Source organism: Sinocyclocheilus rhinocerous, unplaced genomic scaffold, assembly GCF_001515625.1.
Source record: "Sinocyclocheilus rhinocerous isolate Xijiao unplaced genomic scaffold, SAMN03320098_v1.1 scaffold988, whole genome shotgun sequence".
Classification (NCBI taxonomy): Eukaryota; Metazoa; Chordata; class Actinopteri; order Cypriniformes; family Cyprinidae; genus Sinocyclocheilus; species Sinocyclocheilus rhinocerous.
This window is the reverse complement of record NW_015650363.1, coordinates 1,957,694-1,973,404: the sequence shown is the minus strand read 5'-3', so window position 1 is coordinate 1,973,404 and position 15,711 is coordinate 1,957,694. Positions and strand designations below refer to the sequence as shown.

General features: G+C 35.4%; 1 protein-coding gene across 2 annotated transcripts in view; it reads right to left on the bottom strand.

Moving 5' to 3' along the window:
* oxct1a (3-oxoacid CoA transferase 1a) overlaps positions 1-15,711 on the bottom strand; it is a 48,907-nt gene that overhangs the window by 26,185 nt on the left and 7,011 nt on the right. Inside the window, exons 4-10 of one of the 2 annotated variants that reach the window (XM_016516978.1) lie at positions 13,127-13,262; positions 12,842-12,991; positions 12,592-12,698; positions 11,265-11,325; positions 1,002-1,109; positions 777-891; positions 297-391 (exon numbers count right to left, since the gene is read on the bottom strand). In XM_016516978.1, the coding sequence (XP_016372464.1) occupies positions 297-391; positions 777-891; positions 1,002-1,109; positions 11,265-11,325; positions 12,592-12,698; positions 12,842-12,991; positions 13,127-13,262 (772 nt within the window). The remainder of the gene's footprint in view (positions 1-296; positions 392-776; positions 892-1,001; positions 1,110-11,264; positions 11,326-12,591; positions 12,699-12,841; positions 12,992-13,126; positions 13,263-15,711) is intronic. The other variant, XM_016516977.1, reaches the window with a different exon arrangement.

Here is a 15,711-nt window from a genome sequence, read left to right as displayed (position 1 = left end):
GGGAGGATGACGTATGAGGTCAGCGTTGTGCATTTGGACTTTTGTTGAAAGTTTGGACTGAAGCATGCAACACCCACTGAGTGCCATGAAACAGCTTGAAAGATCAAAGACAATTTTTAATATAACTCCGACTGGATTCGTCTGAAAGAAGAAAGTCATATACAACTAACCCTTTAACATAAACATGAATACAAGGACAATAAAATCATAACAGACAGGATTTTCAAATGCTTGTATAACTGAATTTCTAACCATATTTAGCAAATTCAATACAAATCTGTGAAAGGAGAACTTACCAGCCCCAGAATGCCATTTTCACTCTGCAGGTGGACGGTAATATCCGGTTTAATGAAATTACTGGCCAGCATGGGGATTCCGATGCCCAGGTTAGCTAAAAATGTAATCAAACCGCATTAATGGATTATCAAGAGAGACACACAGGAAATGACATTTTTAGTAAACATTAAAGCCATTGTTGCTTATAATTATTGGCTAAAATTAAAGGAAAAACTCACCAAATTTCAGAATAGTTTTCAATTGCTTGTAATATAGCACACAAGCTGTGTGATTCACTTCTATTATTCGCTGAAAGCTTCAATCACCATTCATTGTAATTGCATGGCAGAGACAGATTCTTCAAAATTCCCCCTTTTTTCGTTCACAAAACCGTCATACAGTTTTGGAACAACATGAGGGTGAGTACATGTTGACTGAATTTTCTTTTTCGGGTAAACTAAATAAAAGAAGAGTGACATGGTCTGAAACACTGTACATACCGTACATCCCGTCCTCAAACTCCAGCGCAGCTCTGCGAATAATCCTCTCTCTCACAACATCAGAGTCTTTCTTGGGTTTGGGATTTTCAGCCTGGCCTTTCTTTACTGTACGCCTCTGCAAAAGGTCAGACAGAGGGGCGGCAATAAGGAGAAAAAAAGATGAAGGAGGATAGATGGATAAAGGAAAACTGATAGAAATGAGCCAGACAAGTCAAGCCACCTCACCTCGATCCGCTTCTCGTAGCGATCTCCCTTGACGATCCTGTGGACGTAGATGCTGGGGATGTGGATGTTTTCTGCTGCAAATGTGCCCACGTCTGCAATCTCCTCCACCTGAAGACAGAACATAGACCAGCTGATGATGACAATGATACAATAAGAAAGGAACTACAGATGGGCAGAATTGCTGACTACCCGTTCAACAACAGGCTTGTTGATTAGAGTGGTCAAGATTTATTTAAGTAGCTTTAAATGTCGTGTGCAGTGGGTGCCATAACCTCTCAGAGACAGTTTTTGTATGTTGACAGCATGTAGCACTTAGCATGCTAAGAGTCTATCAGTACTGTCAGCATGGCAAACTGTCAGATAAGTTGCTTCTCTAAATTCATCCCTTTTAAAGCACTGTCGCACTTCAGATCACCTGCCATGAATAATGTTTTGGTTATTTAGCATAATCCGTAAGGCTCCTTTTTTGTAAGGACTATCATTTTCTGCAATAAAAGAATGTATATATTTAGCCTATTTATTTGCTGAATGTCAGTCAGTATATACAAAAGTTTGGGGTCAATAAGATTTTTATTTTGGAAAAAGATTAATACTTTTATTCAGCAAGGATGCATTAAATTGATCGAAAGTGACAGTAAAGACTTTAGAAAAAATGTCCGTTTTCAAAGAAATGTTTCATGAGGACCAAATCAGCATATTAGAATGATTTCTGGTGGATCATGTGACACTGAAGACTGGAGTAATGATGCTGAAAATTCAGCTTTGCCATCACAGGAAAAAATTACTGTCTGCCATGAGGCAGCTGCCACTTACTTTCGTTATGTTGTTTATGTTTATATTGTTATTAAAGTTACACTTGGTTTCTGCCTCCTTCTTCCCGGAGTCTTTAAATTTATTACATGCATATATAAATATATACACATACACACTTTCCTTAAATCATCCTGGCAATCTATTGTCTCAAGACTCTTGGGTGGGGTTTGAAAACCTGCAATTTAAATGGACGCCAGGCTAGATGACAGTTCAGTGTCTGACAATACATCAGTGCCCTGTATCATCATCTATCATCAGCTCTCTGTCTGCGATCCATTACAGCTGAAAAAGTACTACACACTGTAGGTCAAACTGCCCCTGAAAATGGTGGAGACGCCTTACGCTGTGTCAAATGTAAGAAAAAGCTTTTATTCTGAATTCAGATATGTTGATTTTGCCTTTATCGACTTCACACAGCATTGATATGGGCAGCTTTGAGGACCCTACAGGGAACAATAAACCTGTCACACATAAGCAGCCTGATTGAGGAGGGTTTGCCCTGCAAATGGGAAAATGTTAACCTATCGGTCTTAGGAGACTAGAGAATATGAGAAGCAGGGAATGAAGTGCTGACAGCAACTCAAGACTCAAAAAAAAAAAAACTTTCCATAACCACTAATCTTGAAGTAAAGTTTCTAATACTTCTTTATATATCAGGCTGAAGTCACAGTTTTCATAAAAGCAGGGTTTACAGATATGTTTGGCAGAATGTGCACAAAGCTCTTATCATAGCTCTTTTACATACAATTACATGACCAAAAATGACCATTATTAATAACAAACCTGGTGATTAATCAATAACATTCATTCCACACTAGCTATCAATATTTGTGAATTTTATTATTTGCATATTCTAAGTTGGCACTTCTAACCTCTTACAGGAAACACAAGAACCAATAACATTTACCATTATTAACTGCAAACCTAGTGATTAATTATTAATACCCCAATACTAGTGAATATTACATTTGTGCAATTTTAATATTTGCATATAAGAAAATATGCAAAATATGCTTTTATAAGAAACACGAGAACCAATAGCATTTAACTTTATTAATAACAAACCTAGTGATTAATTTCTAATACTCCAATACTAGTTAATTTCTGCAATTTAAATATTTGCATATTCAACCTTGGGCACTTGGAGAAACACAAGAACCAATAGTGTTTACCATTACTAATGACAAAACCTTGGCGATTAATTATTAATGCTCCATACTGATAATTAATATCCCATTTGTGCAATTTGAATATTTGCATATTCAAATTTGGCATATGTAACCATTTACGAGAAACACAACAGCCAACAGTGTTTATCATTATTATCAACAAACCTGGTGATTAATTATTAATACTCCATACTAACAAATAATTAATATCTCATTTGTCCAATTGTAATATTTGCATACTCAAATGTGGCACTTGTAACCACTTACAAGAAACAAGAGAACCAATAGTGTTTGCCATTACTAATAACAAACCTATAGTGATTAAATATTTGTAATACTCCAAAATTAGTGATTAATATTTAATTTGTGCAGCTTTAATATTAACCGGTAACCGTAAACGTTTAACCGGTTAAACGTAACCGGTTACAAGACACACAAAAACCAAGCATTTAACTTTATTAATAACAAACCTAGTGATTAATTTCTAATACTCCAATACTAGTTAATTTCTGCAATTTAAATATTTGCATATTCAACCTTGGGCACTTGGAGAAACACAAGAACCAATAGTGTTTACCATTACTAATGACAAAACCTTGGCGATTAATTATTAATGCTCCATACTGATAATTAATATCCCATTTGTGCAATTTGAATATTTGCATATTCAAATTTGGCATATGTAACCATTTACGAGAAATACAACAGCCAACAGTGTTTATCATTATTATCAACAAACCTGGTGATTAATTATTAATACTCCATACTAATAAATAATTAATATCTCATTTGTTCAATTGTAATATTTGCATACTCAAATGTGGCACTTGTAACCACTTACAAGAAACAAGAGAACCAATAGTGTTTGCCATTACTAATAACAAACCTATAGTGATTAAATATTTGTAATACTCCAAAATTAGTGATTAATATTTAATTTGTGCAGCTTTAATATTAACCGGTAACTGGTAAACGTTTAACCGGTTAAACGTAACCGGTTACAAGACACACAAAAACCAATAACATGTGAAACATCCTGCTAAAAAAAACTCTGTTTATGTTTCATGGAACAGAGAAAATAATACGTTTAAAAATTTTACATTTTGGATGAACTTTGTGATCAGTAATTATATAGTGTACTCATTTGACGCAGATTTTATCGATTATGTTGCAGAAACGTGTTTTCATCCGCATCCTCCTGTGATGAATGTTGATGTTGTGTACCTGTTCTGGTGGTGTGTGTGATAACAGCATAATGTCGCACACGCAGTTTCACAGACAGCGCCGCTGAGAGCTCAGAGAGCGGCTTAGCACTCCTTTAAGGACCAAAAATAAGCTCTTAAAATACTGAACAAAAACGTGAAGCTCAGATAAAGGCTCAGGGGAGAAAACACACTTCGCCAAGAACCAAATCGATGCGCCCAAAGCATGTTTAAGCCCTGTAGATGTGCACAAACAGAGAAAAAAGGCCAGGCTTCCTAAGGATCCTACCACCAGCGCACCAGTGTGCCTTTAACTTGTCAAATACAGCACACTTGTGCATTGCACATAAAGGGACATTTCCTGAAATCGGTGCATATTACAAATGTGTCGTCTGCACGCGGCACCGTTAGAGACGGCAAAAAGATTAGCCTAGATTGAGCGGTGTTGCTGTTGTCATGGTTACCGCTGGTAGCATTTGGCTTTTTATCATTAGACGGGCTGCGCAGGGCGGCGAGTGATTGAAGGGCTCAGGCTTCCAGACGGCCTAAGGGTTTAATGCAGATCACAAAATGAAATCTGCAGGAGTTAGCAACACTCTCTCTCTGGAGAGTTTGCTGCCTCATTAACCCTTCATGCACACTTCATACAGTAGGAAACAAAATTATAGCATATTGGTTAAAGGAACAGTACACCCAAAATGAAAATGGTCATTATTTACTCAACCTCATGTCAGGCCAAATCTGTATGCTGTTACATAAAATTTTCATTATTAAAGAAACTTTACAGTTCAAATAAATTACAATTTTTTTTTTTTATTATTGAACTAATCCTTTAAAGTGACAATTAGGGAGGTGAATATTATATTATATTACATTATTAAAAAACAACTGCAGTAACTGCATTTATATTATACTAAAGTATTTTTAATTTAGAATGTTTTAGATGTATGTACTGCTTTACATTGATGCATTTATATTGTATTGCTTTCTTTTATATTATATTACATTATATATGAAAAATAACTGCTTAACTGCTTTATATTGATGCATTTATATAATAAAGTATTTTAATATTTAATGTGAAGAAATAGTGTGTATACTGATTTACATTTGCTACATTTATAATATTTCATTTTATATTATATCAAATATTTTATTTTATATTATATAAATTATATAAAAATTGCTGCTTTGTATTGCTGCATTTATATTCTATATAATATTTTTAATTTATAATGTGAAAAGGTAGGGTGTATACTGCTTTACAATGCTACTTATATTATATTATATATTATTATATTATTTTATATTATGTTATAAAACACATAAATTATGAATTATCAATTAGTTAATTAGTGTTATAATATTAGTTAATATTATTTTGTTTATAATAAAATAATATAAGACATATGCTTTTGACATTTTTTGAGCTATAAATTACATATCATATACAGATATCTCATGATACTGTGTCACATATTATCTATCTATCTATCTCTCTCTCTCTCTCTCTATATATATATATATATATAAATATATATATACATACATACATACATATATACACACACAAGTAGCCCCCAGGAATAAACTCAGATATTGACATATCTTCCTCTGAAGTGGCGTTTGGTCTTCAGTGGGAATGAAAATAAGTTTGATGTCACCTAGAAAGAAGGAAAAACAAGGATACAAAATCCCTGAGGGATACAGAGAAACCTTTTTTCGCAGGGTTTGTTCTTTTTTTGGACTAAGATCATTGTCAAAGCCAGTTAAAACTACAGAAGCTGATGGACCCATGTTGTTGTTATGAAACAGCTGGTGTCTCGATCAGAAACATGCAGTGGATATATTCTACATATCACTTAGAATGAGGCAGGTAGCTAAAAATGATCACGTGTTTATTTTTGCATGTCTCACTTTATACCAAATGCCAAGCACAGGCAACAGACGGCGCACAAATAAACCATAATCTTCAAAAATAGTTTGTGGCATACATTGTGGCAATGTATGATGAGACAAATCTAAATCCAAAAATCCAATGGAGGCATGAACATTACTAAGCTAACAACATGTGACATTTTCTAAAAAAAAACAAAAACAAGGAATGTTTAAAAATACTGAGGATAGATTTTGTGTAGTAGTGTTTTTGTACAGTGTTGTGTGTTTTTAAATTCCCCCCCCAAAAAAACATATATTTCTTCTCTTCTTGGTCCTCTCCAGATGTTTTTGAAACAGGTTTCAGCTCAGTAGGAGTATGTTAGAGGAGTCCTGGCCTATCAGCAGCATGCACCTTGAGGGTCTGCCAACCTAAGGCTAAATACAATTTCCACTTCACTCAAGTGGCCCTTGAGGGAAATATGCACCAACTGAAGAAAAGGGGACCTCTAAAAGAAACAGGTAAGTTTTAAAAATGGTATTTATCTACACCAAGGGCCTTGATAAAACAGAATGCAGCCTTTCAAATAAACTAATAAGGCAATCTACAATATAAATAGTTGATTATCATACAGTCTCTGCACATAGTACATATTGTGTATATATATATATATATATATATATACACACACACATACACTCATACATATATATACATATTTTATATATATTACTAATAGGGTTGTAACGGTACACGTATTCGTACCGGAAATTTTCGGTACAGGTCTTTCGGTTCGGTATGCATGTGTATACGTTGTTTTAACCACTGCATGAGTGTGAAGCCTGTGTTATACTTTCCGCATTAGCAATCCGGATGTGTACACGGACAGCGCGGACGCGGACTACTTGTATTTATACTACCGAAAGCATACGCTGATGGTCCGCTCCACGGACGTGTTCCATACATGCGCAGTAGATCGGCTAGAACAGTAAACAAACATTTATTAGTTATTGCACATCTGGCTGTCTTTATCTTGTTTTATCGACGGATTGTACATGTTCGAGTAGCAACGGGCTTATTCACACAGCCTGCGCATGCGCAGTTGGTGCTTTTCTAGCCTACGGACAAGTACGCGCGGTCACAAAAAATGGGAGGCACACTCTCCGATGACGATTTTTACGTCACGCATACCATAGCGCACCCTAGCGGACTCGCGCACACGGAAAGTATAACACAGGCTTAACTTCATTGGAAACTTCCAGATTTTTATTTTGTTACTTTTCATAAGAAACAAAGTCCCGTCTTTCAAATTATGTCCATTTATTTTCAGGAAATTCAAACAATAAATGCCATTTTGACACTCTTTGATGTGGCATGACGCATCGCTGTATAAACGCCTCAGTTTCAACGGCAGCGTGGAGCGCGATCATCCCTTCCTTTTTACTACTAGTTTTAATGCGAAATAAACATGAATGAACATCTCATGCCTCATGCATCGCTCAATCAGTGTTTCAACCGCGGAAAGACGACAATAAAACAGCTTGTAAACAAAATGTCACATAGCATTTCATTTACCTCAGGCGCGTCATCAGTGCCCACAGCTCGTTAGTTCAAAGAAATGAAGTCTAGAGAAGAGCATTTCACAAAATATTAGACTATATACTCATTATATTTTACTTTACCCGTTAGTGATGTCTTAATTTTTAATTTATGTTTAAATAAATCCGTTATGAAATAAGTTATGAGAGCCATTGTGTAAATGATTATATTTCAAAATGTATAATTTAGAAGTTAATTTAAAAACTGCATTGTGTGCAATTTACTTATTTGCATACAATTATTTAATTTGAGTGTTGATTATAATATAAAAATAAACAGTAATTGAATTTAAGTTTGGGCTCTGTTGTTAATTGTAACCTTATGTAAAAGGGCTCCCTACAGTTTAGAGCAGAATCTGAGGTAGATTTTTATCCTTTAGAAAATTTTAAATTAGAATTAAATTTATTTAAAGAAAGAGCAATTTGCTCTTTGTTCCCTCACTATATATGGTGAAAAACTGTAATACATCTAAATGGGAGATTTCATGTAATTTTACATGAAAAATATAGTTTTAGCCCGGTAATTTCAACGATTTTTTACAGTGTTCAAAAAGGCATCACAAGGCACCGTAAAACAGCAAAAATTTGTATTTAAAGTATATGTGTGAGATCCAGATCACTGAGTTAGTGATTCAGTGAACTCAGCAAAAACAGAATCTCAGATTTGTGAACGAATCATTTTGTGAACCAGAACAATTTATCCATTGAAAAGATTCAACTCAGGAGAGCAATCTGTTCACAAGTCAGACATTGATGCTTTTTTATACTTTTAAACTCTATGGGGAAAAAAAGGGTACAAAAGTTGTCACTGGTGCGGTACCTTTTCAAATGGTACTCTTCTAGGTACCAATAAACACTCTTTAGGTACAAAGGTGTACCTTTTAAAAAGGTACTGTCCCAGTGACATATATAATACTTGTCTTTGTGCCCTTTTTTAACCTTGAAATCGAAAATGAAAGCTAATTGCAATTGTATAAAAAAAACAGCATCATGTATCATGCAGAATGTGTCATTTTTGAATCAATGAATTAACTAATTATTTAATTACATTTCTATTTAAATGAACCTTTCTGGGTACTATACAGCTGTGATTAAGACATGAGAGGGGACAAAACAAAGAATTTGCAGAATAATAAGAAAATCTTTACATAAAGAAATGCACAAATATTCTACTAGGAGGTTATTTGATTGAAACAGGATTGAAAAATCAACACTACAATCTACTGGCTTCACATTTAGCAATATCCCTGATCTCGCTCACAACGCCCCAGCTGTGCACTGGTAATTTATGTGCAACAAACCAAAAGGATAATCAGCGTTTTGAAATTGGACAAAGGTAGGAGGAGAGAAAATACCTTTGAGGACGAATTTAATCAATAACCAATTAGCCTCATCCTGGAAAACCCATTTCATGCAACCTGTCGTTTCAACAAAATTTGGGGAAAAAAAACCCTGATTGGTTCCTTTATAACTGATGACACTAGCAAATATGGCCTTGTTTGAACCAACTGCCCTTGAATCCCACAATGCTCTGAGCCTCATTGTACCTGCAATAACAGGATAACTGGAATATGCCACGGATCTGCTGTGCAAGTTTGTGTCGCTTGGCAACCGACTGGCCGAATCGATTTCTCCTGCTTTATTATTGTTTTTTGGCAATCTGCATTTCCTTTGGTTAATGCTAATGATCATTTCTTTTCAGTTCATTAGGAAAATAGCAGCTTTATGGACGCACAGCTATCAGATATCCTGTTAATTAAGACGCTGTGACGTGCTGTCTGTTTTATAACGAGAGGAAATAAGGCGGCAGTTTCCTCCAGTGGCATCAGTATTTCCAGCGCCTGGCTCTGACAGGCAACTGGAAAGCTTCTCTCGAAACACTGAGCCATTGGCAAGCCTCATCAGCCAGCCAATTGAGAGGAAATAATTTAACATGGCCACTGCTTTTGGCAGATTATTACTGGATGATCATAAAACACTGTCTGCCTTCCATGCAGCTAAATATGGCCTCAGCTATTTTAGAGTGAAAAATCAAGATGTCAGAAAGTAAAAGAAATGCTGAAGCTTTAAAATATAACGCACTCCACAGCCAAATAATATATGCAAACACGGCAGGGGGGGTACAGGTGAAGGGCCAAAGGAAATGGTAGTCTCTTTGAAGTAAAGCATGGGACAGAGCTTACGCTGGTTCCAATCAAGCACAAGAGACCATAATAAGCTTATAAAGGACTGTAAGGACGATTCACATCATCATCTTCACATAACAGGATAGTTCTGTCTGGGAAAAGAGATGTACTTGCACTTCCACGCAATATCCACAAAAGTGGGTCACAACCACTATGCTCTCAAAAAGCTTTTGCACAAAATCTCCACTACATGCATTTGGCCTAAAGTTTTAACTAGGAATGTCAATGAATTTGATTTTTAATTTAAAATTATAAATGCCTTCACTGTCACATTTGATCAATTTAATACATGCTTAGTGAATAAAAGTAATTCTGACCCCAAAATGAACGGTACTGTATAAATACAACGTATAAGTATAAAATCCTCAAGTTAATCTTTTAAAACATTTGAGACAGACACCTGTAGTAAACCAGATGACTGTTTTCCTTCCTCATCCCCAGACAACAGTGATGGCAGCGCGTGGCATGAGTCAATCTTTATTCTGAGTCCCTGCTGCAAAAGCTGAAGGGTTGCTGCCACAAATAACATCTTAACCAGTCAAACGGAGGCAGAATGCAAGATACACACTGTTGCTCAGCACTCAGCCGACTGATTCATTCTCCTAGCACGACGGCTTTCATCAGATGCGCAAACACTGAAAAAGGCCTTTAACCATTACTGTGTGTTCAGTAAACTGATAAGTTTATCTTTAGTGGGACTGCAATAATCGTATTGTCAGATGATACTGGCCACTAATAACTGCTCATATTGCTGTACAGCCACAATAAAGATTGCAAACCAGAAAAATAAATGCTCTAATGTGCTGATAGCATCCGACACGATTGCTGCAGAAGACAATTAAACAATATGAGCGAGCTAAAAGTCTTCCTTCCTGACGATACTACTAGTAATGGATTGATTGGTTTACAGATTGTGAAGGGTGAAAACTAGGTACAGAAATATCTACACAAAGGGTTTGAATTCAGTTATTGCTTCACATTGTAAACCGTTTCAAACCAGAGCTGCAAGAGAAAGAACGGGATGCTGGAAGACCATATTAATTAATGGAGTTTGTTCATGGAGACTGAAAATGCCTTTTGATAAGTCTTTTGTTCGTAGCTGCGTGTTTTGAACAAAGGCTTAGATAAAAGCATATTTGATATGTAGACAAGTGTTTGAAAAGCGCTCGCCGTAGAAAGGAAATGAAAAAGGAGTGAATAGGGGGAAAAAACTTCAAAGATCTAGATGAAACCGACAATTTGTTTTGTTTATGTGAAAAACGATGAAATGAACAGCAGATGGAGAGATATATGTTCAGGGGAATTGAATTCATAGGATGGATAATATGATATATATACAGGCTTTTAAAATTGTAATAATGCACCAAACAGAATCTGAAAGAAGCACATGTGTTATGTGGTCATGTGGTATCCACCTACCTCCACAATTGTGATCTTGGCTGCCTTGCACATGGGCTGGTTGAAGTTTCGTGCTGTTTTCCTGATATAAAAAAAAAGGTACATGCTCAGCATTAAAGTCTGTAAAACTGTCTTCAAACATCCAGAGCTGAGGTGAAATGTTATATATGAAAGACTGGAATGTCCTTTCCTCTATTTACGAGCCACTGATGATGAAATATAGTGAAATAAGCCAGAATGACAAGCTATAAAAATCAGTTTGACTACTGTCAAAAACAACTATTGTCAAGTCATCATCCATAGTGGTGCCCTCATGCTAAAAACAAATTTAACAAACGCAGAACAAGAGTACATTCATTTTTTATGGAAAAGGAAACAGTGCACCCTGGTGGTAAAACAAGATGCTATACAAAATTATGTAACATTGGAAATGTGAATGTTTTCAAATGCAATATAACAGGATTTTACCACACACGGCTATTTGTATAACACTAATTCTATAATATAATTCTTTAATATGGCAACATGCCTTTTATGTTTTTATTTTAACATTTTATAACATTTGTTAATGTATTTTATACATACACTACGGTTCAAAAGTTTGGGGTCAGTAAGATTTTTATTTCTCTCTATTCATTAAAGAATCGTGAAAAAAATGCATGATGGTTTCCACAAATCTTTTAAGCAGGTTTAACTCTTTTCAACATTGTCACCAAATCAGCATATTAGAATGATTTCTGAAAGAACATGTGACACTGAAGACTGGAGTAATGACTGCTGAACATTCAGCTTTACCTTTAGGAATAAATTACATTTTAAAATATATTAAAATAGAAAAGTTATTTTACATTGTCATAATATTTCACAATATTACTGTTTTTACTGTATTTTTGATCAAATAAATGCAGCTTTGTTAAGCAGAAGTCCTCTGAATAGCAGTGCATTTAAAAAGAATATTTAAAAATACCACTATTCCATTCTTTTATGTATTTTAGTACTATTTTTAGAACATTATTCTCTGTGGGTTGTATAATGAATAAAATGACTGGGTTTGAAATTACAGTCATTTTAAGAGTTTGCCTTGTCTACTGTGTTTAAAATTTAATCGAAAATAAGGTACCGTTTATGTCTCCTTTTTAAAAAGTGTTTCATGTGGCCTTCCTTTCAGTGACACAGTCTGTGGGATTGTGCTAAATGAAAACAAAAAGGTGAGAGAAAATAGCTATTTTCAGTTTGGGCAAAACACCAACCACACCAGTGAACATGCGACACTGTGCAGTCAAGGAAAACTGTCTAAGTCGGTCTAAAGTAGGTCTGAACAACCTGAAAAAAAAATAGACACTTGTACCTGAAGATGACATTCCCAGCTTTGTCTGCTTTCCAGGCTTTGACCAGTGCAAAGTCACCCGTAATGGATTTTTCCATGATATAGTGCCGGCCATTAAATTCACGCACCTGAAATACAACATAGAAATCAATATAAATACTAAATCTATTTTTACTGATCACACTTCAGATATTAATGGTGATCTGCAGAGACATCAGCTGTATTATTGCATCAGTCAGTAAGACTGGAAGATAAAAGCAGTAGCTCTGACCTCTCTGGATTCACTTGCGATGGCAATAGTACCGTCCTTGTTGTATTTGATAGGCGAGCCTCCCTCTTGGATGAGTGTGCCATAGCCTGTGGCAGTGAAGAAGGCAGGCACACCTGCGCCTCCGGCCCTGATACGCTCTGCTAGCGTGCCCTGCCATCAACACAGTACAATGGGTAAACAAAATGGAAGAATGGTACTATAAAATCTTTAGCATGCATTTACTTGGCAATAAACTTGCCATTGAGAACAAAGACGAAGTGTTTATTCTGAAGGTTTTGGTCTCACCTGTGGGGTCAATTCCACCTCCAGCTCACCACTGAGATACTGCCTCTCAAACTCCACATTCTCCCCCACATATGATGAGATCATACGCTTGATCTGTTTGGTCCGAAGGAGTAGGCCCAGGCCAAAGTCATCAACTCTGTGTAAAAACCATATAGAAAATAAAAAAATACACCCAAATACGTCTCATGCAATACATTTCAAACCAATTCAGTGCATGCATAACTAATTTCTGTTATTATTTCCTTCTAGTATTTGCCTTAAGTACACAACATGACTGTAAAAATGTTCATTCTTTATGGATGACCGTTCAAATGTAACCATGTTAAATAAATAGTCAAAAATGGATTAGATATTTTTCCTTGTCTGCTACCTTTGACGTTATAGATCAGGATAGTCACTAGTAAAGAGAACATGTGAGGTCGCAACATTGCAACATTGTCCTGCAGCTCTAGAGTGAGTATTCACATGGCATTCATAGCTCAAGGTGATTGGCTCAATACAACCTGACTGCAAAACTGAGCGACCATGTGCAAAGATGGTAAAATATTTGACAAAGTTTGGATTTTTAAATGTTTTAAGTCACTTATGCTCACAGAGGCTGCATTTATGTGCTCAAAAATCCAGTAAACAGTAATATTGTGAAATAGACTATTTAAAATATCGGTTTTCTATTGTTGTATATTTTTAAATATAATTTATTCCTGTGATGCAAAGCTGAATTTTCAGCAGTCATTACTCCAGTCTTCAGTGCCACATGATCCTTCAGAAATCATTCTAATATGCTGATTCTGTGCTCAATAAACATTTCTGATTATTATCAATGTTGACAGTTTTGCTGCTTAATATTTTTTTGTGGAAAGAGTGATGCATTTTTTCCAGGATTCTTTGATAAAGAGAAAGTTCAAAAGAATATGTTTTATTAAAATAGATATTTTTTGTAAGCTTAATAAATTTATTTTTGTCATTTTGTTAAATTAAATGTATTCTTCCTTGCTGAATAAAAGTACTAATTTATTTTGACAAATCAATCAATCAATCAATCAATCAATCAATCAATCAATCTTACTGACCCCAAACCTTTGAAAACTATGTTTGAATTTATAGTTGCATTCTTTCAGTAACAAATCCAGACGGTTAGGCACACTACCCTCAGATACTGTCTTAACAGCAAAGCCACAAATAAACATTTCCGGAAAACCAATGTCTAATTTAGGCTGAACTATTGATGGAAAAATATTGCCTAAACAGGTCTAAATCCAGTGTCCAATGGGCATTCTCTAACAAACAGTTCATTAAAATTCAAAACACGCAGAGAATACAGAGACAAAGGCCGCACAACTCATTTTTATAGCATAAAACATTAAACATTTTACAGATCTGTCGGACCTCCTTAGTTTGATGTGTGCGGTGGCTTTGCACAGTTACAGAAGCAGTGACTCAAAACTGATTTTGTCACTAATTAACTAATGGCAAAATGACTTATGACTTACTGAGACTTGAAAGGCACTGAGATATAAAAATGTTGGCCATCCCATTTTAAAGGTAGTCAGGGCAGTAGAGCAGATCTGGATATTTTTACACTGTTAATACCAAAGGTGTTCTGGTGAAACATGAGGGGGACATTTTTGATCAAAGTTAATGCAGGCGCTTTATAAGCTTATGCATATTTTTAGGATCTTACTGAGACTTGAAAGGCACTGAGATATAAAAATGTTGGCCATCCCATTTTAAAGGTAGTCAGGGCAGTAGAGCAGATCTGGATATTTTTACACTGTTAATACAAAAGGTGTTCTGGTGAAACATGAGGGGGACATTTTTGATCAAAGTTAATGCAGGCGCTTTATAAGCTCATGCATATTTTTAGGATCATTCAATCAACAGGCTCTTCATGTCACGACTCATTCACTGGACCGAGAAAGGTTGCAATTAGACACATACTGTGTCATGCCATGTTCTCATTAACTCTCTTCTAATGTGTCTTCTTCACTTTTTCTCCTGCCAGAGAAACGGCAAAGGTTTTTTAGTGCTTGAACTTAAACTAGTTTTAAGAGAAAGGATAAAACAAGCCGCTATCTAGGTCATATGTGCTTAAAATTTACTGAGGTAAAACCACTTGATTTCTGAATTTTATAAAAAAGCACAATAACATAACTAGTGCAAGTTAATATTGAGTCACTTACATTTTAGACAATATTGTCAGTTCCTTATACAGCTCTGCCAGTGGAAAAAGTTCAAAATTAAATTAAATGAATGATTCACTCATAAAGACAGGCTGTGCATAAAATCGCCCCCATACCCATATATAGTGCACTATTTGAGGGGGCATTATTGAGTCATTCAATGCCATAATACACCACATTAATAACTGATGTAAACTCAACAACTAGCTGCTAATTCATAGGGATGCACCGAAATTAAAATTCTTGGCCGAAGCCGAAACCGAACAAAATTAAACACTGGGCCGAAGGACGAATACCGAACACGGTTTTTCGAGTTTTTTTCCCCATGTATTTTGCCCAAAAAAATTTCACCATTGCATAAATTAAAAAGCCAAAATGTGCTTTTTACTGTTTTGTCTTGCTTTT